General features: G+C 37.4%; 2 protein-coding genes, 1 long non-coding RNA gene and 1 other non-coding gene across 5 annotated transcripts in view; 3 read left to right on the top strand and 1 right to left on the bottom strand.

Moving 5' to 3' along the window:
- Positions 1-22561, top strand: part of LOC147874388 (uncharacterized) — a 117301-nt gene that overhangs the window by 79159 nt on the left and 15581 nt on the right. The gene's annotated exons all lie outside the window — the stretch shown is intronic.
- LOC147874390 (ribosomal protein S6 kinase alpha-5-like) lies at positions 1642-10489 on the top strand. The gene is made up of 8 exons (XM_087345544.1): positions 1642-2058; positions 3172-3290; positions 4907-5017; positions 5795-5872; positions 7605-7705; positions 8178-8328; positions 8916-9062; positions 10317-10489. Exons 1-8 carry the CDS (start codon positions 1929-1931, stop codon positions 10362-10364), a joined length of 885 nt encoding a protein of 294 aa, XP_087201670.1. The 5' UTR covers positions 1642-1928; the 3' UTR covers positions 10365-10489.
- Positions 5369-15755, bottom strand: LOC110840348 (uncharacterized). Of its 2 annotated transcripts, none has more exons than XR_015534290.1 (3): positions 15596-15755; positions 7584-13750; positions 5369-7043 (listed from the first exon to the last, which is right to left on the bottom strand). It is a non-coding gene; the product is annotated as an uncharacterized LOC110840348 (long non-coding RNA). The 2 variants fall into 2 exon arrangements; XR_015534291.1 differs by having other exon boundaries at positions 7584-11831; positions 12061-15752.
- On the top strand, positions 17937-18043 carry LOC147874389 (U6 spliceosomal RNA). Its single transcript, XR_015534372.1, has one exon. It is a non-coding gene; the product is annotated as a U6 spliceosomal RNA (small nuclear RNA).

Below are 22561 nucleotides of genomic sequence, written 5' to 3'. Positions count from 1 at the left end.
TTCATATGGACCTGTCGTCAGACAGAACACTAAATAAAAATAATAATAACAGACTAATCGACCGGTCAAAGAGCAAAATATTAATAATACAAATATAAGAATACGTAATATAAATCTGTATTTGAATTTAAAGGGCACTGATGCTATAATAGCATTGGAAGGCAATAAGATGTATCTTTTTTGACTGCAGGTGCCTGAGGACCATGGAGAACGTTGAGACATTGATAGACGACCTGATTGGTGCTGGAAAGAAAGAAAAGTGTGGAGACCAAATATTAGCAGAACCTTTGTTTATGATATTAAATCATTTTGCTCGCATGGAGAAAGAACTGAGCGACCTTCGTGAGAGGAACAGAGACGTAGAGGATCTAAGAGCAAAAGTCAAGGACTTAGAGAATCAACACGTGATTGAGATGAGAATCACGCACGGAACCATAAACGGACTGATTCAGGTAGTCTCAAATATCATGGCCGAAAACGAGGATCTGAAACAGCAGATTCAGAGCTTTCGTGGCTGCCACCACCAGGAATTGGCGCCAGCCTCCAGTGAGAACTGGGACGAGGACTGCAGCGGCCAGGGCGCTGACCAAGGCAGATTAGATGAGGCCGACCTGCCGAGGCTCAAAGACATCGAGCCGCTCCAACTTCTGGGGACAGGAGGCAAGTACGATTTCTTGTAGTAAAAACTTCGTAAATTAACTGTGGATTTCTCTGCTTATAAAATATGGCCCTGATTTTGTGAACCGCTCCAGTAGCAGTAAATCAGCTGAGACAACAGCAATGTAAGTGGAAAGAATGGAGCTTAACCTCCGTCTAGGAACACTCACAATGAATATTTTAGACGTCAGTTACAAGAGTTACTCCATTCAGACATTTGCTAATATGAACAAGTGTTGTAGGATCTAAACTCAGAGCCAAGTCTTGATTAATAATGTTCCATAAAATTAAGCGTCAGAATATCTGAGAACGTTTATTGCTTCAAGAAGATGGTTGCAAATAGCTCGGGATTTTGTTCTGCCGAGCCTAAGGCAATCAAAATTTTCTGTCAACGACACTTTTCTCTTTCTGATGACCGATGATTGACATTCTTCTTGAATGTCATCTGCGAAATGTTGTTAGTGGAAATCGAGCCCCTACTAAAGGTACAGGGCCAGAGGAGGGAACCCACATTCAGAAATAACCCGCTTCTTCCTTTGATGTAATTGATATTTTAATTTTCTGTTGTGATAACGCTCTACTAAAATATTTCACGATCACCGTTGATAAATGACCAATAGATGGCGATACATATTGTACCTTTTTTCCTTTAACATTTTCAAGCTGAAAATTAGAAATTACTAAAAATGCTGTAGACCGTACGCTCTTGAACAACATTTCTTTATGGTTGAATATTGATTAATCAGATTGTTGCATGGAATTGGTGTGACTGGGTCAGTGACCCTCCAAAGAAGATTCAAAGCATAAACATTATAGGAGTAAGTGTTTAACAAAAATAATTCTGATTATATATGATGTATTATTACACATAGAAAATATCGCAGAGCTAAGTGGGATTTCTTTCTGTTCGTGTCACCCGACACGGCCATTTATAGAAGCTACTTAAGATTCGGGCTCTGATCTTTCAGAACGACGACACTGGTGGCGAGTGGTTTAACTGCTTCTTGGATAATGGGCCTGTGCAGAACGTGTATCGAAAAATATTACCTTTAGTCATGAAGGCTTGATATTGCACACACAACGTTTTACAGAATTCATGCTTAGTGAAGAGAGAGGGTCTACAAATATCAGAGCCCTTGTTGAGGACATAGTAACAGGAAACATGATTGCGTGCTGTTCCAGGTTATGGAAAAGCATACCTAGTGCGGAAGGTCGGCGGCGTAGATGATGGCACTAAATATGCTTTAAAGACGCAAGACATTAACGAAATTATGTCTTGTGAGGCTTTCCGCCAGCAATATCGTACCGAACGAGAGTTACTCGAGAAGGGCCTGGAGGCTCCATTCATGGTTGGTCTCTATTATTCATTCGAGACACAATCGAACTTGTGCCTCGTACAAGGTGAGTACATTTGAGACGTGGAGTGAACAATACAGTTCACAGCAAACAAACCACCCCAAACCTAAATTTAGGAAAAATTTAATAAAATTTGTAACAAATAATTCACCACTATGCGCAAAAGTAAAATTCTGCAGTCTGAAAATTGATAACCACCTAAACTGGAAGAATCCTGCTGATCAAATGACTCTGAAGTAAAGTGTTACAGTCAGATACATGTTTCAGGTTGTCAGTATTGACACACTGAAATCAATTTCACCCACTATCAATCCATTATGAATCACAGAATAATTGTTGGGAGCAGATTAAAAAGGCATGATAATTCTTTTGGAGATTATTGTACTTATATGAATGATTAATCATCACAGTCATTAATGTGGTCCTATTAACAGTGGTTTCATTGTACAATTTTAATAATTTTTTGTCATAAAATCGATACTTATGCTTAGTTTTGCATTATTTTTGAAGCTTTCTAGTGTTCTGTCCCATCCTTGTATTTTAAGTATCGCTTGGCTTGTGTGGAATTCAGTACGTAAGTCGGGTCATTTGTAACTAGTCCATTATAACAGATTTCACACGGACTGCTTTAAAGGTAGAAATATTGTTTTCTAAGGGCAATGGTTTGTGGAATGCATGTAGCTAAATGTCGCGTCTTCTAGGTCAGTTCAGTTCGCTGCTCAGAGAGACAAGCTGTATGCATGTGAAAGTCTCCCACTGACTAATGTTTGTCACGTCCCACATACATTTCGACTAACAAGTGCTGTGTATCGTGGTATTGACACATATTTGTTCTGTTCATCTTCTGTGAGTCACGTTTACAGAGGAGTGGACGGTGTACATAGTAGGCCTGTAAAAATAAATTCCACTGCCAGTTAAATGTTTTTATAACACAGCACGGACAGTGACCACCATGTGGACCATAGGAAGAAGGGTAGGAGTAATATTTATCTTGACTGAAAACATCGTGTGAAGGGTGAACTATCTTTCAGTCTTTTGGAGAGCGTCATATGGCAGTAACACTGTTTTCTAACTGAATATACAGCAGAGTACTTTGCACTGTCCTCTGGTAGCAGTGAGTGTCCTTATGGTAACTAAGTTTTATTATTATTGTTCCAGACTATTATGCAGGTGGCAACCTGTTTGATCTGTTGTGGGAGTTGGGAGGAATGTTTACAGTTGATGAATCAAGAATGTACCTGGCAGAAATCATTGAGGCTGTGGAGTATCTGCATAAGGTAGGCAAACAGTCCAACTGCAGTTCTCTGCAATCAAATGTGTAAGAAGGTACTATAAAACCTGAAAGTGCTTGATTGATTGTGTGGCTACAGAATGTCTTGGTTTAATTCAATGCGTGATTTATTCACTGCATACCAATCATTTACGATTTCTGTGGGAAAAGTCTGAAATACTAAGAAAGTATAGTAATTGTAGCTTATTTCCTATGAATAATTGTTTCAGCTCTTATAGGGGCACATTTGATTAGCATTGTCATGTTTATGACGTCAACAACAATTTTCTTCTGTACTGTGATTGGCTGCCATGGAACTTGTATGTTATTCACTTTTAGCATAACAGTATTCGGTTGCGTGGTCCCATTAGGCAATCTGTACTTTCCAAAAACTGTGGTGACTTGGGGTGTGCCTGAGAAGAACTTGATCACTGGCAGGAGTGTGGCAACAGACCACACTAGGCACCATATTGATAGCTATGTGTCTTTCACCAGTCCTGTCTGCATTTTGTTCATTATCTCAGCTAATTACCTCGTGGTAAGAAGCGGCTGTATCACCATTAGCGTCAACCACGCACAGTAAAGAATTTGTCAACTAGGACTTTCTTAACTCAGACCATCATTATCTAATTTCTGGAAGTCTTTTCATTAATTAAAGAACTTTGACTGGTCGGATGTTTGGCATTTGAATCCAGAAAGTTTTATATCACATTAGCTGCAGTTCTGTAGTTCTCGCCTTCCGTGAAGGCCTCCATCTGTGCCACTCCTCGAGAAGCTAGAAGAGCCCCCCTCCCGCCTTCCCTCGCCTTGAATTGAGAAACTGAACGAGAATTATTTTAATAGTGTACTGTCCGTCTGGATACTGACATTTCCATTTACCCCTTTCTGTGAAGTCCCAGACTCTGTAAACTCCACTGTTGAAGCAGGGAAAGTTGACCAGGTTCATCATCTGAACAAAAACTGATAATTAAAAATAAATAACATCAAAATGGAGCATACAATTGAATATTCTGTAGAACATCCCCCTTTGACTCATTCGAGTTCTTATATTTGCATATGGGATTAATGACAACCCATGCTCTAACAAGTTCCGTTTCACTGTTGTTAGTTTCTTGTTCTCTTTCTACTCGTTTCCTTCGTACGCTCCAAATTCTAATGTGTCTGTTTCTGTACATATTTTGTGTAAAGTGCAGGACAATGCCAATGTATGACATTGAGTATTGTATTCTTGACTCTTATGATATGAACAAAATCTGAAATAAAAATGTACAATCGTCACTCAGGCTAATGTACGATATTACTTTTGAAAATAAATTAAATGGTTTGGGTGGTGATGGTAAAGGTGAAGCTTCTCTAGTGCCTCAAACACCTTCATGCCAACCCTGTGCACATAAGAAACAAGGTAGATCCTCACTCATAATCTTGGTTGAAGCCACAGCTACAGTTCAGTTTGGTATTTAATTTTATCAATAACAGTAATAAATATGACAGCTTAGTTCAGGTGATATGTAGCAGAAAAGCAAAATACTGATACTGCATTTCACTACCACAATAAGAATGCAAAATATACCATATTTTATCCATTCTGTACAAGGGATTTATTTGTTAATTTGTCTCTTTCAGCTTAGAGTCATACACCGCGACCTAAAACCAGAAAATATATTGGTGGACATCCAAGGCCACATTGCTGTTGCGGATTATGGCCTGTGCAAACAGTTTGTCTGCTCTAAAGAGGTAAATTTTATATCCACCTTATCTTCTGTTCAGTGTACGTACAAAGACACATGAGCTGTGAATGCAAGCGCTAAGTGGACCGCTGTCCATCAGGCAGTGCCCTTTATTTGAGGGAAGTCAAAGCACAAGACCCATAAAGAGTTTAAGTATAGTGTAAATAAAAAATGTCGCAAGGCCTGTGACTTTTACGGGATAAACTTGAAGTGTACGAGTATAATCTCTCCTGAAGTTTGGTAAGTAATTGCTGTTATTCTATTCAGAAGCCATTAATATCTTGTCTAGGATACCCAGCATTAGAGGTCTAAGAAGCTTAAACATGTGCCTTACTTTCAAAAAAAGGGTAATACTGGATACTGAAAGTTATAAGTCTTCTTTATTTCACACTACAGTCCTTGGTGGACCCTGGGGTCCTTAGTGTAAATAATAGTTGATGATAAATTTTGTGGCACATACAGCCTACTGAGTAGTGTCGCAGTTAAAGGATATTATGTACGTACAGTAGGTTGGACGTGTAGGTAGAGAAGAAATGCTGCAAAATGTTTCTTGGAAAAAGGCAGCTTCAGAAACCATTAAGGAAAAGAAGCATAGCATTAAGAGGGATGTTACAGAAATGTATTTTGAAGGCAGGAGGTGAATGGAAGTCGCTCAGGACTGTGTCCAGTGGTGGTCTTCACTTTTTGATATGATCAATTTTCTTCTCTGTTACCAGACACTTTGTAGTTGTTTTGTGCCCCAAATTCCTGTCACAGTTACTAAAATTGTTGTTTCCATCTTCAGGGTGATCGTGCGTATTTGCAGTGTGGCACAAGTCAGTACATGGCGCCAGAGATATTCATCGGCGAAGGCTACAGCTATGTAAGTTTCTTGTCCATTAACAGTATGATAATAATGAGCTCTTGGTTTTATGTAACTCAACCTAACGCGTGATTAATGTAAACTAACAAGAAAACACATTATAATAATCTGAGGGTTTGGAGCCACAAGCAGTAACTTCATGGAATTTGTAAGGACACGTGCATAAACTAGTCGATACACATGACAGGCATTCAACTGAATGCGGTGCAGTCAGCTGCCTGGCATCTGGCATGATGACATGCATTTTTGTCATATAAAGGAATTTGAAAGCCAAGTACTAGCCAGTCACTGGAATTCAAAATAAGTGTTGTTTAGACTTCTTTCCTTATGTGACTCAGCATGAAAGTTGCTTTAAGTGTCTCACTGTGTCGTGTTACACCCAAAAACAGAAAGAAAAATGGTGTAGCCATCACCAAACTTCAAGCTTCAAAGCCATGGAAATACTTCATGTTCTTTGGCTCACAGCTCCAAGTTACCAGAACGGCATTGTTAGTTTTGCTACATATCGAGTTCTCAGCTGTCTTTACTTGCCTGGGCTCCAGTGTTCATTGTTGCAATGTCGTAGACTTTTGCTGTGACCACGTAGTATGTAATTTGGTGGCGGCTACTTCAATGACTCATGTAAAGGATGAGATTCAAAAACAAAATATTCTGGGTGTACACGTGAGATGTATTCCATTTCGTGTCAGTCCTCACAACAAGGAATTCAGGGTTGACTGTAGCCAATTCTAACAAAGTGGAAGCCACTGTTGGCACTGCACAACATCCTGATGTACCCCCAAAAGAATCCTATAAGGGGATGAAGTTCATGTACACAACGTGGCCAAGTCATATTCCCACCCTTGCCAATAAAATTCTCTGAAAACTTTCGATTCAAGACTCTATCAGTTCCTTGTAAAAATGTGGAGGAATTCTGTCTTGTTGCAACAGCGTGTCAATAGGACACTCTTCTTCCAAGATGGGCGGCGAGGGATTCCTCTGTTTAAGATGCCATTTTAACATCTGTGAGTGTAGCACATCTTGTGCAAAGATGGAAACTAAAGCAGCACAAATTAAAAACTTGCTCATATAAACTTCTCAAATGAAATTAGTTCATATTCCCCTGCCTCTCGGTTCACATTGAATTGGGATGCGTTACATGCTCACTCTCTGTATGAAAAAAGGACTTGACCTGAAACACAAAGAAATATTTGTGAAAACTTGTTGCAGTAAACAGTATTGTTGGAGGACGGCAGTTCAGAAGATATGAAGCGAACATAGAACATTTCTAGGTGTTTTCATTGCAAAATGTTCCTGTTTGCTTTGCCTTTTTTGTCTGTCCTCTTCTATAGCAGTTTGATAAACTCTGAATGGGTTTTAATGGCTTTGGATAATTTTCTTGATTTGACTGTTGATGTCACTTATGTAGCTGTATAATGTCAGTTGTAAGCAGTGTTTAATAACGTGTTTTTACAAGGTTCTGACTGAGCACTCAAAGAAAACCACAACAAAATTCATCACAATCTCTGGCTGGCTAAGAATCAAACTGATAGCTGTAAGAAGTAGGTAAAGGAAGGAAAATCATTATCAAACTTAGGAATGTTACACATTATCCTGGAGGTAAGAAACTAAGAAACAATTCACTCTAACCACAAATTTTCTGTTGGTGGAGAACCTTGTCGAAAATGTATAAGAGTGTGGTGAAACAGAAATGTCTGATTGCAGCTAATACCTGTAATTTTAATTGTTGCAGGAAGTGGATTGGTGGAGTGTTGGAGTCACTGCATTTGTAATGATGGTCGGGCACAGACCCTTTGAATATGATGAACATCAAAATGATTCAGCACTTTGTTGGTAAGTATTTTGCATTTGGAAAGAGTTCTGATGTATGTGTTTGCTGTGAACATCATTTTCCTTTGAACACATTTCAGTACAAATTAGGTCATTGTTAATGGATGACCGTCTGTTGTCATGAGAGTAAAATTGGTGTACACGCTTGAAACCTGAGGAGAATTAACCATAGGCGGAGGAACCAAATGCAGTTCCAACTATGACCACAATCTTTAACGAAGGAAATTTGTGCTGGTCAGAGACTGAATGTAAGGGACAGATAGGAAGGGTTCCAGAAGCTGAACACTTACAACGTTTAACATTGACCATTTTCCTTATCTCTTGCATGACCTATGTCAGAGATTTACATGAAAATCAGACATTGACTAGGCCACTTATGGCAGCTTTGAGAAGCATTACAAACATTAATTGTGAAAGCATGTTTAACAAGTACAGTCTTTTAAGGCAAATATAAGAATGAACCTCTCTCTTGCAGCAAAATATTGCATGACAAGCCTGACATACCTTTGTGGTTCTTGGACTGTGAAGTTGACCTTATTGAAAGAATGTTGAAGAAGAATCCAAGACTTCGCTTAGGTGGGGGGAAACGCGGAGCTCAAGAAATCAAAGAACATCCATTTTTTGACGTAAGTTCTTTTACCATATCTGTTATCATATACAATAGGGTGTATGTACACTTTTAAGTTCTAAACTGTGCCTAAGCAAATTAACAACAGTGGGAAGATCCACACAGTTTGAGTTTATTGACGCTGTTTCTAGACAATTTGATTCCTTAAATCTTCAGTCAGCAAAAATTGTGATGTACATCCCGAGCAGAACAACTTGCTTGTAACAGATGCCACATGCCTAAGACTGAGTGCATAGCAATATCACAGTAAAAGGTTTACTATCACGGTGCATAATGTACTGCTGTCTCATCAGTATTTTAGAAGGACTCTCAGTACTTTCCATAAAATTGCCAACAATTTACTTAAAACCTTGACTGCATGACTGTGTGTCTAATCTCTCTCCCAGTAAGTGCAATATTTTGAAATAAATTGAATTACGGACTAAAATTTGTAACCAAACTCAAGGATGTATTTCAATATCCTTGTACTTTCAGCACAACTAAAGAATCTTTTAAAATGTGGTGCTCTCACTTCTACTATACCAAGTTTTACTTTGCAATTAGTATTCTGGTACATATTAGTAATGTTTGTGCTTCGTCCTACAGGGCATAAACTGGGGCGACGTGTCAAAAAGGCAGTTACGGATGCCACATTCTCTGGATTTTGAGTGGGAGGGCGTCAGTGACATTAAACATCTTGGAGAGGACGAGGTGTCATTTCTGTCGCCAGGCGATAAGAGTGGCAACAACGAGGTGAGGGAAAGTGATTTGTCTGAAGTTCTGTTATGATTTGCATAGCAATAAGGTTTATTAGCAGTGCCAAATGTTGCACTATACCAACTATAACGCTTTTACGGTCATAAAACATAATGATGTTGTGTTTGTCCTAAGGCCTTGGCTAGTATTTGCGTGTGTGAATGTGTATTGTTTTATTGTAACTGACATCTTCACATTCCCAAAAGACATTCCTTGCTCTTGACATCCCATCACTTTTAGTTTTGGGTGGGTGGGGTGGATTGAATTGATGTGCTGAGGATAGGGTCCAGTGGCTGACTTACGAACAGAATGAAGAATTTTCAGGTTTCATAAAAGCAAAGCATTTTTATTAGCTGATCTAATATTAGTTTCTCAGGAAGGAGACTGTTCCACGGAGTTAGTTTATTATGGGCCAAAATAGAAACAAATATAAGTGCATATATTATTACCAATTTAGATCACAAAAATTGGTTAATACAGAATGAACCAAAATGTTTCAGTGGTTTGTGTCTTTGAATATAGTAAACTAAAGAAAGAAAGAAAGAAGGAAACAGCAGAAATTAAATTTCAAAACTTTATTAAACTCCTGTAACAACAAACACTGCAGAGTTAAGTGGGAAATTTTAACATGGAGTAGCAGGACATTGAGATAAATGACTCGCAATCATCTGCAGTGAACTGAAGTAAGGTAACTCAAAGAATTTTGAGATGTAGGTCTGTAAGTCAAGAGTCACAGAGTGAAAGTTGCTTCTGAATCACAGCATGCCAAAGACGTAATTTCTGGTTGATGACTATCAGAATACAAAATGAGATGAACAGAGCATGTACAAAATTAATTTTCATTGCCTTAAAATTTTTTGGTACACAGTCCCATTATCATAATCTCTTAATTAAGACATCTGTTTTTATTTAACACAATGGCAGGTGTCCTTTCTTTGTTTCTTTCTTGTTTCCTTCATCCCATGCCTTATTCTACACCCTGTTTTTTTGAAGGAGACAGCCTTGTTGCAGTGTTTTTAGAAAGGCTGACTGTCAGCTAGCTCTTAGTGTGTTAATGCATCACATATACAGTGGCAGCACTGTATCTACGTACTAAGCGCTTGAAAGAAGAGCAGCGTTACTTTACTGTTTACATTTTATCATCTTCTTTTAATAAGACATACTTTATTATCTCATCAACATCATACTAGGTAAGTTCCAGTACATTTGAATTTACTTGCTAATTTTTTAATTTTGTTATTGGTATTGCAGGCATGCTCTTACATCAATCCAGGCTTGAAGGCTAATGGATCGCACTGAAGAAGAAATTCTCGGCAATTCTGAAGTTTTGGCTCCTTCCGTTTATTGGAATTGAGCTTGTAACATAACCAATTTTATATTTATTTTAATTTTGTACAATAAATGATATTTACCATTGAAACATACACTTGAATATAAACAGATTATTGGATAAACAGCTACATGTTTAACCATTTTTATAATTTTTAAGTTTTTCCAAAATATATTCTTATATCTGTGTGTGTGTCATCAGTTGACTGTCGCAGTATTATGCAGCAATGAAGACAATTATGTGACATTACTAAATACTTGTAGGAAAACTATTGCAGTTAGAACTCCATTCTTCACAGGCTGCATCCATCAGACTAAGACGCAAAACATTCAGAATCAGTTCCTTTGCAATTTTCAATCCACTCAAACTGTCAGCAAATTACTGTAGTTGAGGCAACATGCTTTATTTTCTATGGCACCGTGTTTTGGCTTCCTCAGGAACACAAAGGGAATGGGTGGAAAGCCTGGAAACAAAACTACAATGTTAAGGGAATCATTCTTTAAAAGGAATTGTTCCCAATATATCGTGGTATGAAGGATTATCAAGAGGGGCAAAAGTTGCGCCGATCACAAGTAGTGAAGGCAGAGGCAGACACATGATGGGTTGAATAACTGCAAAGAAACTGCTGCTGACACTCAGGAACATGCGAGTTAATACAAAAGAACACCTTACTTAAAATGAATGCACTTCTCGTAATAAACAATGCTCGAGAAGCAAACAATACTTGCTGAAACAGAACACAGCAGAAATGTAATTAAGAGTGCAGTAGTTCCAGTGATCTTTTGTTGCTAAGTACTCACTTACCATTCTGTCAGTAAATGAGTTTCTGGGTTACCTCTTAGATGGTTTAAGTGAGCAGGTATTTTTTATTTTAATATTGGTATACAGTAAATATCTCTCTGTATTCATTTTACCTCTACTTAAGTGTTGCAATTTTATAGTTCTTGGAAGGTGTTGATGGCAGAAGCAGACCTCTGGATGGAGGAACTTGATATAACGATACTAAGTGTTTCGCTTTGTTCCCTCTAGAAAGATCTGAAGAGTTTCTGGTCATTAGATACCAAAATGCAGTGAAATCTATGACCGATATGCTGATGGTAATAATGAATGGACACTGCAAAAGGTGTCATAATACTGCAATGTTGTCTGCTGTTATACCATAATTAAATAATGTTTTGATGAAATTACAGTAATTCCAGTACAGTCTTTCACAGCTAAGAGTTTTAACTCTGTGCTGCTGCTTTTTCAACGTGAACATGGCCTTTGCAGTTGTTCCCACCTTGAGAACTTTAAGTGCGTCTTCATACTGGCAACAAAGAGTTTGTCTTGATGCCAAGTTTTTCATACTCCAGATGCATTCATACGCCAGGCGATGAAATTAATTATGTGTCATGACACAATAATATGAAGAATAAATTCAGATTAATTGCCTGAACCTGCAATAGATAATATATGTGCATGCATTTCAATTAAGGATTGTGATCTACTCCTAAAATCAATCCAAAATGAATCTCGTATAAACAAATGGTCACAGGTGCCTTGTGAGAGGCTGCAGCAATGAAGCATCAGTTCGAAAGTAATATCTGGATGGGAATAATTGGCGATATCATTAAGAGTTAGTGTTAAAACTCTTAGGGTGTCTTATGTACGTTTCGGTAGAATTACCTTGAATACTGTTGGCTGTACCATTGACAGTGTAAAAAACTGTGGTTTACGCAAGGCTCAGCTCCTGTTCATTTTACCTGCAACATAAAGTGGCTTCTGGCCTCTCATCACACACATTGATGGATGAGATAAACCAAATTGACTGTGTGGCCTCTGTGGCCCGATTTTACATCTACCAACTCCTACCTGTGGGGGAATCTGAACGGCATAATTTTGTTGGAAAGAGTCAACATGAATTACTACCTTTGGCATTTGATTCAGTGGCTGGGACAACAGTAGCACATATGACTGGAATTTTTCATTGCACTACTATCAGGAATTCTTGGTGCATCAGTGGTCATTTATGCACTCAATGGAAGAAGCAGCATTTTCAGAAAAAGAATTGGGGGGGGGGGAGTCTTTTTAAAAGTTAAGATGCTGTTAAACTATGCTTAAGTACAAAAATGAATGTGCTTTTAATAAGCTGTTTTACTTGTCTCATTTGATTTACTGATGCTTCCAAGTCTCACTAATCAAGTGGTTGCAACCCTATGTTTATAATAATTTTCTGAGTTTGCTTTAAGAAAAAAACACAATCATTATGTTTGATACATACAATTAAGAAGAACCAACTATTTGGTCATTTCTAATTATCTGCATAAGTTACCCAAAACACTGATCTAGAAGACATCCTATTGTTATATTTCAGAAGAATTATATAAGTGCTTAATGATGCACTTGCCAATAATTTGTGTCGTAAAAGAGCTTACCTTTTCCTCCATATATTTTTACAGTACCATTTTATGTACAAACTTTCATATAAAGTATCCTCAATGACTTTCATGTAGTCGGGTTATCTTGCATGAGGCATCTTTGCAGATTACAGACGTTTAAAATACCACCTGTTAATATATCCACTTAACCAGTCAAGTGCAGGAGACTACGAGTTGCATTTGAGAAATCACTATTTCCAGCCAAAGAGTGGAGGACATATTCTTTAAAACTGAAATCAATGTTCTTCCTCTCCAATTGTGCAGACAATTAAAAAGGAAATTTCCCACATGCCTGTTTCAATCACATTTACATTGGGAGAATAACAGGGACATGACTGGAACCTGCAGCAAACATTCTAGGTGTTGAACAGTGCAGCTTTTGTTGTTTTCCTAATCATGTTGAATATTGCCAAAAGATGTTTACAGTAGGAAGAAACAATCAGCATTCTAATACACAGAGTTTAAAACTAAGACTTTGTCTCTCTATAACTTTAAAATAACATTTTGTACTGTGATGTTTCCTTTGGTACAATGAGAGGTCTAAATACAAATTTATAGAATCAAAACTCTATCCAAGAAGACATTCTAAGAAGAAGATTCTAGATTTGGTGTGGTAGGAATAAGATTCATATTCGAAAATAAATTAGGATTTGATTAGCCAAGAACTTCATTGCGTCTTCAGTTTCCCACGCATAAGGTCAATATGAATGTAAATTTCTCTTTGCATAAGAATCATGGTTTGAGGTTGTCTCAGCAGTAGATGGAAGTGAGTGATCAGCTTCATTCTCCAGGTGATATACATTGTGAAAAGGAACTCAAGGACTGAGTAGGAGATTGGGTGGACTGCAGAGCTGGCCTGGATGTTGTTGATGAGAAAATTCCTGCTCTTTTCATGAATGGAATCCCAGTTATCCATCATGCCCATTCCATCCAGGCTCCTACATTGAGAAACGGGGGTTCATGAATGTAGTTGCATTACTGTCTTATTCAGCAGCTAAAATTGCAAGGAACTTTGTCACAACACCTTCAAAATGTGTTGTATTGGTACATAGATCTCTGTCATGCCCTCCTCTTTCGTTCTGCTTAACACCTCATCATGCTTTCTTGTAATTAAAAAACACATTTATGCGATTCTGAATGACACGATTGGTTTTTAACGACGAAATGTCAGTGTTTTAATTTAATTTGCATTTAAATTGGTGTTCCTGTTGAATACCAGGGTGGTATTTGTGAATGAGCAAGGTTAACAGTTGTGGATTCATAACCTTAAAACTTCCTAATTTTCATCAAGCCTGTCCTGTTCTTCCTGATGCTTCCAACGATTCTGTACGAATCTTTACAATTTGGTGACTAATTGCATGAGGTAAGTTAAAATGGTGTGTGTTACTAGTAAGTCAATATGTGTGAAATTCCAACTTCATGGCAGGTTAGGTGAGTTAGTTCAATTGAAAAAGTTTGATAGGCTTACAAAAAGTAAATAAACCTCAAAAACAAGAACGGGTAAACGTGGTCATTAACTGCAAGAATATTTCTGATATTTCTTTCATACTCTTTAAGATATTTACAAGTTGTCTTGGACCCAAAATTCAAAAGCTATGGTTGGCAAAGGAATAAACCAACCAGTGAATCGGAATGCAGGATGCGAGTGATAGCAAGGGAATGAAGGAAGCTGATGGTCAAACTCATACAAGAGGCATATAGTATATTCGTTGCAAGGCTGTTATACTTTTATCCGCATTAATGAGATGAAAAGGGAAATACACATCTTTACGTGGGGCACTGAAATGGTAGAGTGAGTACTTTATAGTGACATAACTATTGCTCTGTAACAGGAAACATGCTATTATGGTATAAAATTTAGGTTATGTTAGTTTCAGGTTAAAACTTTGTTAGTTTTGATTTTAAAAGTAATTAGTTGTGCTGATATTACTGGTCCCGCTATTTAAGTAAAGAGCTTGCTTATATTTGCATGATGTTTTGATGCCTTTAGTTATCCATACATTGGTTTCAGACAATTTTTTCTGTCTCAGTAGCAAAACTTTTTTCAAATATGATTAAAAAGATGTTTAGAAAAGAACTGAACTTTGAATCTATATCACGATCACTGAGTATTAATTTCCAGTCTTCACTACCGTTTCGTATAAATTCATTTATAAAGTGACTTCATTTATCACTCCAGTTACCTTTTTATCATTGCAAAAGTTAGAAATACGTTTATGCTTTTTATAACTAATAGCTGAGCATCATGATCAGACAGCCCATTTATTACCGGTTTAATTAAAATGAGTTCTAACCTGAAACTATCTACAAAAATATTAACAACGGCAGAGTTGGAGCTATTAAGATTAAATGTTACTGAAAGAGAATATAGACATTTCTTACGGCAGCTTTCAGAGATAGTCAACATTTATATCCCCACAGAAACAAATTCCGTTTTCGGTTTGAAAAGGTAGTCTATAATGCTGTTTAACTTGTTAATAAATGTTTCAGAGTCACCTGTTGGTGCTCAGTATATTGCTATAAAACAATTTAGACAAATTAGTATCAAATTGTACAGCACGGCATTCTACGATTACATTATTACAATATCCTATTTCAGGTAGTGTCTTCCCACACGTTTTTGGAATCGACTAGGCTTCAAAATATTTCTTTGTACGTCAAGAGTCCGTTCGACTCTATCACGGAGATATTTAGTGACTTCGTAATAGATAGAGACGAAAATCTTGGTGGCTTTGGTTGCTCTCCTCTGAGTTGTAGCGCCGTGCAGTGTGGAAGAAGCTTACCAAGGTTTAAGTGGTCCTAGCTGCCATCATCATCGCCTTGTTCGTAAAGGCAGCAAGGACATATGAAATCTTGTTAAACCCGCGAACCCAGCGTTTTGAAATCGTAATACCCAACTTAGTGTCTTACGTTGGCAATAGTATCCTGCCACACTGCTGACTGTTTCCGAGAGCACTCTGGTGGCAAGAACAGTTGGAAACACCTGCTATTTGGCCCAACCATTTAGTTTAGCTGCTTCTCTGCAGCCATTACGGTGCTTTGAAGATTTCTAACCTAACCGTTAAAGTTTAAGGCATTTTCTGCTGTCTTTCTGCCTTCTTTAATTCTGTGTTTGAATTTGAAGAGAATATAAAAGACAGCTTCAGCTAAACTCTCGCCTTTTCCTTTTTTTTTTACCTTTCCCTCCCTCCCGTGTCGTGGTGATAGAGCAGTATTCGAACTTCGTGTTAGTTTACTAGCTCTCACCCAGAGTAAATTGCTCGACCTGCAAACGCGCCTGATTCTTTCCATAATCTGGTGCTAAGGAAGAGCATACACACCCATTCTCTTATTTTTATGTGTGTTGTATTTATGTGCATTATGTATATGTGTTGTATTTATGTGCATTATGTATTTGCCAGTAAAATGTAACAATTTAATCAAAGCAAGGAAGTTCGTTACTGCCACTAAAGTTTGTGTGTTATATTAAAGCCAAATAACTTTGAGAGAAACTGCTCCAGTGCCACTTTGCCCACCACAAATCTCCAGGATGATCTGACATGCGACTGGTATGAGAGCCAAGACAAAGTTTTTTCAATGATAAAACCTTGCATATTCTCTGGATGATGCTAAATTCTTAATCCACTTTCAAAGCAATAGCATAAAATAAGTATAGATATGCAATGTGTACACCAAACTAGACGTCTGTTTTCAGATCACATCATGTATTGAAACCTTATTAAATAAATATGAAAAGGGTAATGGTTATTGTTTTCAGTTGTGTGGCTAGTAGTGTGCTACCAGTCTGCTAAAATTTGAGGAATACGTGATGTTTTCTTGTCTGCTTTCCATACAATCTTTACTGTTTGCTTGAATGTGGCTATCAATTATGCAGCCTGACTGCTACACCATTTGATCACATTTTCATGCACTAGAGGAGCAGAATGTTTCATCACTAGACCAGAGGTTCCAGCCTTCGCATTCATGCTTGCTTCAGAGAAGAAAAAAAGAGAATTTGCTGTTTAAGCACAGAACGACTGTGACTCAGTTGAGCTGTGTTGTGTCCAGGTACTTCTCCTTTCACAAAAGATTCTTGTAATGATGGCAAATTAGCCCCTTTGTTTTAAGAATATTATTTTTGTTATCCTTATACTTTTTGGTACTAAAGAGTGAGTTTGTGGGAAGTAGATAAAAATGTTATTAAAGATATTTTTAGAAGAAACCGTTGTTAAGAAGAAAATGAAAATAATACAATATGGGAGACTCAGCCCACCTTCACCCAGCCTTAAGAATGTATGTAAGGATAAGTAAAGAAATGTACTCCAGGAATTTTATGTTTTGCTGCATTACCCATGGTTAATGGCTTGGAATAATCTGAAAAAACTGCCTAGATGGCCATGCTTGCTGCTTGAAGAAAGTCTAAATATTTCTATTTGAGGTGCCTCTCCTAACCTCATAACTTCACAAAAAATAAAAAATATAATGGAGAAATGTTTAGATGATTGAAAGGGTTGTCTGTTGCCATTTAGAGGTTATTTTAAATATGAATCACTCCTTGATAGAGGCAACTATATAGAATCTTCGCAACTGCTAGAAGATTATGATCCTCTCCTGAGTGACCACTTAGAGGCAGCCACTGTTTTCAAGGGCACATATTCGGTCTTTCAGAATGATTATATTAAGGCCGTCCATGAAGTGATACTAGATGGCATTTTATGGCAGATATAAGAACCACTTAATAAAGGATGAAACTTTAGATATTATTTTCATATTGATGTACATTCATGATGGTAAGAGGTTTTCTGCTAAAACACTTTCTTTATCTGGTTTTTAAATGCTGACATTTTGTTTCATATAATTGCAGAAGGTGTGATTATAGATTACATCCACAAAATAAGAGAATTTCAGTCACCTACAAAATGATCATGACAAAGTGTTCTCACGTCTGTGACCCAACTCAAAGCAATGAAGAGGGTAAAATTGCACATGGGATATTCTGTAGGGGGAAAGTGCAGAATACTTTTTCACAAAATTATTGAGAACCAAATCGGTCGTCTGTCAGCTTCTCTCTGAAGCAGTGAAATATTTGATCTTCTAGTTTACTAAATATGTAGATCAAATTATCCAATGGCAGTAGCTTGAGTAGCAGTCAGTTTGGCACTATACGAACTAACATTGCAGTAATACAGGGAAGATTAGTGTGGCCCCTGCACAAGGATTACATGGAAGATCGTGAAGCGTTTCGTAATTTTAATGTATTGTTAAAACTAATACCTCACTGTTTACAGTGGGCATTATAGTTTATCATATAACAACAAATGTAACTTGACTACAGGTCATAATTGATTTTGTTAGGTGAACGTTATTTGGAGAAAGTTTAAATACTGATCAATGAATGAGAGCCTGAGTGACATACTAGTACAGTATTGCCCAAAATAGGGTCTCCTTTGTGATTCATGACTTACAATATTCCTCAGTCCTGGGAAATTTCAGGACAACAATTTAAAGTAGGCCACACCTGCTGCCTCATCCTGCCACATCACTGAATCCAGACATCTTTTCCTCAGAAATTTACATGTCAGCACAAATTACCTGAACGTCCAGATTATTGAGTATTTAGAATTGCCGCATTTCCACACTGGTCAGTTTTGGCCTCACTATTAACTGTACTTCAACATTAGGCACTGCACAGCAGCTTTTATGTTTACCTTCTCATTTCAGGAGACAGACATACATAGAGACGATATGTTTGCAGATGTCGACACATTTCCTACATTAATTAGTTTGTATCTACTGAAGCGAATGTAGTTCTAGCATTCAATTTAAAGTCTCTTATATTTGTCACCAGTTCTTGCTGTCTTTGTGTTCATTTCAACATCACACTAATTTTGAACATTGTCCATTGTTCGACATATATACATTTGAATGTTAGTTCTACTCATTTCTTGTGATGACTGGGTATTGGTTGCAGCAGTTGGGATCGTACCATGAACCCTACCAATACCAAAATACCTTAGGATCGTACCACGAACCCTTTCAGTACCAAAATACCTTTTAATATTAAACTTGTGTCTTAACTAACAGACTATTCTAGAATTCTAAGATGGGGTGCAGCATTGAGGTTCAAAACACAGTATTTGTCTTAATTAAGAGTTATTAACCTTCACCAGCGATGTGTTATGGAATATGTGAGGTCTAACTGGCCATATGTCAGATCAGCTTGCCATAAATTATTAAACACCAGAGTCAATGTTCAGGAGTAGAGACTTAAACTTAAACACCAAGTTAAGACTACTCAGATGTTATATTCTCTCTGCTTTTATATGGCGCTGAATCGTGGACGTTGACTGAAGCTTCTTCAAAAATTTGGAAGCCTTCAAAATGTGCTTGTACTGACGTATTCTCAGAATTTCCTGGATTGACCGTGTAACCAACAAAAAAGTTCTCGAGAAACTCCGCAAAGACGTCGAGGTTGTTAAAAACATAAAGAAGAGAAAGTTGGAATTTTTCGGTCATATCATGAGAATTAGTGACTGATACATGCAGCTTCTACTGATAATCCGGGGAAAAGTATTCGGGAAGAGGGGACCTGGCAGGCAAAGAATCTCCTGTCTTCAGAACCTAGAAACTTGGTTCTCGATGTCCCCTGGAGGGCTGTCTCAAGTAGTAGCCAGTAAAGCTCAAATTGCTCTGTTGATCGCCAACATCCAGAATGGATAGGCACTTTAAGAAGAAGAAGAAGAGTCAATGCTTGGCCTGCACTCATGTAGTATGGGAGGTTTAAATATCTTATTCCCAAATGGGAAAGGTTAAAAGTTTCTTTCTGTGTTGGATTAGATTTGTAGTGCAGTGTCATCATAGATTGGATATAAGAATTTGATCTTGTAAATCCATGGCTGTTATATTTGCCATGGCCAGGCCACATGACATTTTAAAAAAACATTTTGTGTAAGCAAAATTTGTGCGCTTATTAAGAGACAGAATATGGGACCTAGTAAGAAAGAAAACAGGTCTCTGGTAATTTACAATTTACAATAAAAGTAGTGGGAAAGAAAAATACACACACAAGCATGTACTCAGGGGGCTAGAAGATGTGCAAATGATAAAAGATCGTCATCTGGAAATTTGAGGATGTCAGGGAATACGGAATATAGGACTTGAGTTGTGTGTAACAAAGAAAAGGCTATCATTATTTATTTTCTAAATAAAGTTTATATCATTTGATTAAATGAATTAATTTCCCTGATGCCACTGATGATGTCCTCTTGAGGTTGAAACGTGTATGGCAATAGTGTCTTTTTTATAGTGTTAATAGTTGTTTGTTTGCTTATTTTATATTCTAATCACTATTTGTTACCAAAGGATAATGTACTAACCTTGTCCAGGAAACTTCAGATGATACATGCTAGGAATATGTGAAGTACATAAGTGTGTTTTGTTTCCAACAATTGTCTTGGTTGAGTTTGAGGGCTTGAAGGTAATCACTCACCCCCATGTAGTGCCAATAGTAAGAATGTATGGAACTACAGTTCCATTTAGTCATATCTGATCATAGGTTGATTACTTAAAGCACATGGATATGTTTTCATACCTTAGTCATCAATAAAGTACACGAATAACTCTACCGTCTTTACCTTTTTCATAAACTGAGCCACGGGTGGGACTTCAAAGATACAGGTAGATTCTCACAGTTAGTAGGAAACCTCAGGGAAATGACAAATGCATGTAAGGAAAGTATTAAGTATTATGTAAGACTTGAGGTTCTCACAGCGGTGAGTATGAAGATTTCCGTCTTCTGGGTTGTTGTGCTGTGTAGTCTGGTCGATGTTAACCATGACGGAGGCAGTATGACCTCTGAAACATAGGTTAACATCGACCAGACTACACAGCACAACAACCCAGAAGACGGAAATCTATTAAGTATTACTGTGTAGGTTTGGAAATTCATTCCTGCATCGTAATCGTCACAGATCGATGATTGTGATACCTTTAAGGACTATATATGCTAGTTATGCTGTGCCCAGGTGTTGATCAACACTGCTTCAGGCTCATTCAGACTCTACATAAAAGGCAAGAAGTAATTATAGTTTGTGGATATGTTATCCCTACAGGAACAAAAATCAAATTTTTATAATGCTGTTTCTCCTGTGGAGTGTTTAGCAGCAACTTTTAAGTAACCATGTCACTTCACAGTCTTACTTTCAAAATTACAAAGCAGTTCAGCAGAAATGTGTTCAGAACAATATGTTTACTATTTGTAGAATGAATGATGTATTTGCATGGCAGCCTTCCAGAGGGAACCCAGCTGTCATAATCCTGAACATGGAACTACATACATACATCTTTATTACATTCCATGAATCCATAAGTTAGTCAGATGACCATACAAGTCATACTGTTATATAAATGTCACAAAATACAAACAAAGTGTTCACATAAAGTAGAGATAAGTTCACACAATCCACGATAAGACGCATTTAAAAACGTTTTACTTCTTGACAAGGATGTGTGCTCTGGCAATGAAGATAATTTAAGCAGGATGCAATAACTACTGTAATGACTGGCAAGTAAAGTTGTCCCGCTACACGCCATGTTGGCACTTGGGGGATAGGTAGTATAGATCTAACTAATTCTTAATCTTATAGGCCGTGAAGCTCTTCATTGTGCAATTTTCTGTGTGATGCATTCCCCTCCCATTTAGGAGCAAATATTTTCCTCAAAGAACTGTTCTGAAAGGCCCTCTATCAATTTTCCTCAAAGTGAGAGACCAAGTTCCACACCCATACAGCACAACTTGCAAAATTGCAAATCAATTATGAAAGGGCCAGTAACAGAGGAACTCTCCGTCTGACCCAACTGAGTAAGTGCCATTCCCCACTTTATAAACTGAGGAAGGAAGTAGATCGAGCTTCAGAAAGGCAGTGTTCTTTTTAAAAACACAGACGATTGACACAGACCAAGAATTTAGTCCTCTCGATGCCAAAATTACACTTTTGAGTACAGTAGTCTTTGTGATTATATTAGGAGTTGGAACAAAACATTTTAAACTGAATAATAGCAAGCATTCTTTGAATTTAATCATCTATGGATTTCATCATGAATTGCCTTACTGACTTGTTAGTGTAATATATATTATTAGAATGGTTTATAATGTGCGAATTATTCACCAGTTATTTGATTTTTGCCATTACTAATTAGAAGCCTCGAACATTCCTTCCCACTACGAAGAGGTCGTTACTGTCGATTACCAAAATACAATAGCAACAAATAAATGTCCAAGCATGTAACCCGTTCATGTAGCGAAAAAGTGACATAATATTCAGATGTAGTTTGCGTCTGACTTGGTTGCCGATGGACATTGCGTGGAAAAATATGTTTTTAAAAAAATTTCAACGGGAAATGTTTTTTTAAAAGCAGTTTAATATTTGTTCCAAAGCTTTTTGTACAGATAATGGGTTGATAAATTTCGGTTTGTAATGCGCCTTAATTTCGAATGCACCAAGTTTAGAAGTAAGGTTATACTCATTAATTCAGTGAGATCAACATAACGTCGCTTATGAAGATGACCCAGAAGGCTAAAAAACCAAGTTATCTTCTTCGAGAGTTCTCCATGCTTGCGACGTTCACGTTTTCAAAGAGTGTGACAAGATTCCTAACACCTGTGGAAGGGTATGTTGTATATAATTTAATGTATTTTTGGTTCTTCTTGTTCGTAACTTTCACACATTCAATTCACCGACCTTTCACTAGAACAATATATTTCAGTCCAG

Source organism: Zootermopsis nevadensis, unplaced genomic scaffold (assembly GCF_977971745.1).
Source record: "Zootermopsis nevadensis isolate Lab colony 2312 unplaced genomic scaffold, Znev_1.0 Znev_ptg000009l, whole genome shotgun sequence".
Taxonomy (NCBI): Eukaryota; Metazoa; Arthropoda; class Insecta; order Blattodea; family Termopsidae; genus Zootermopsis; species Zootermopsis nevadensis.
Note: the sequence above shows the minus strand (reverse complement) of the source record. Positions and strands in the feature narration are given on the sequence as shown.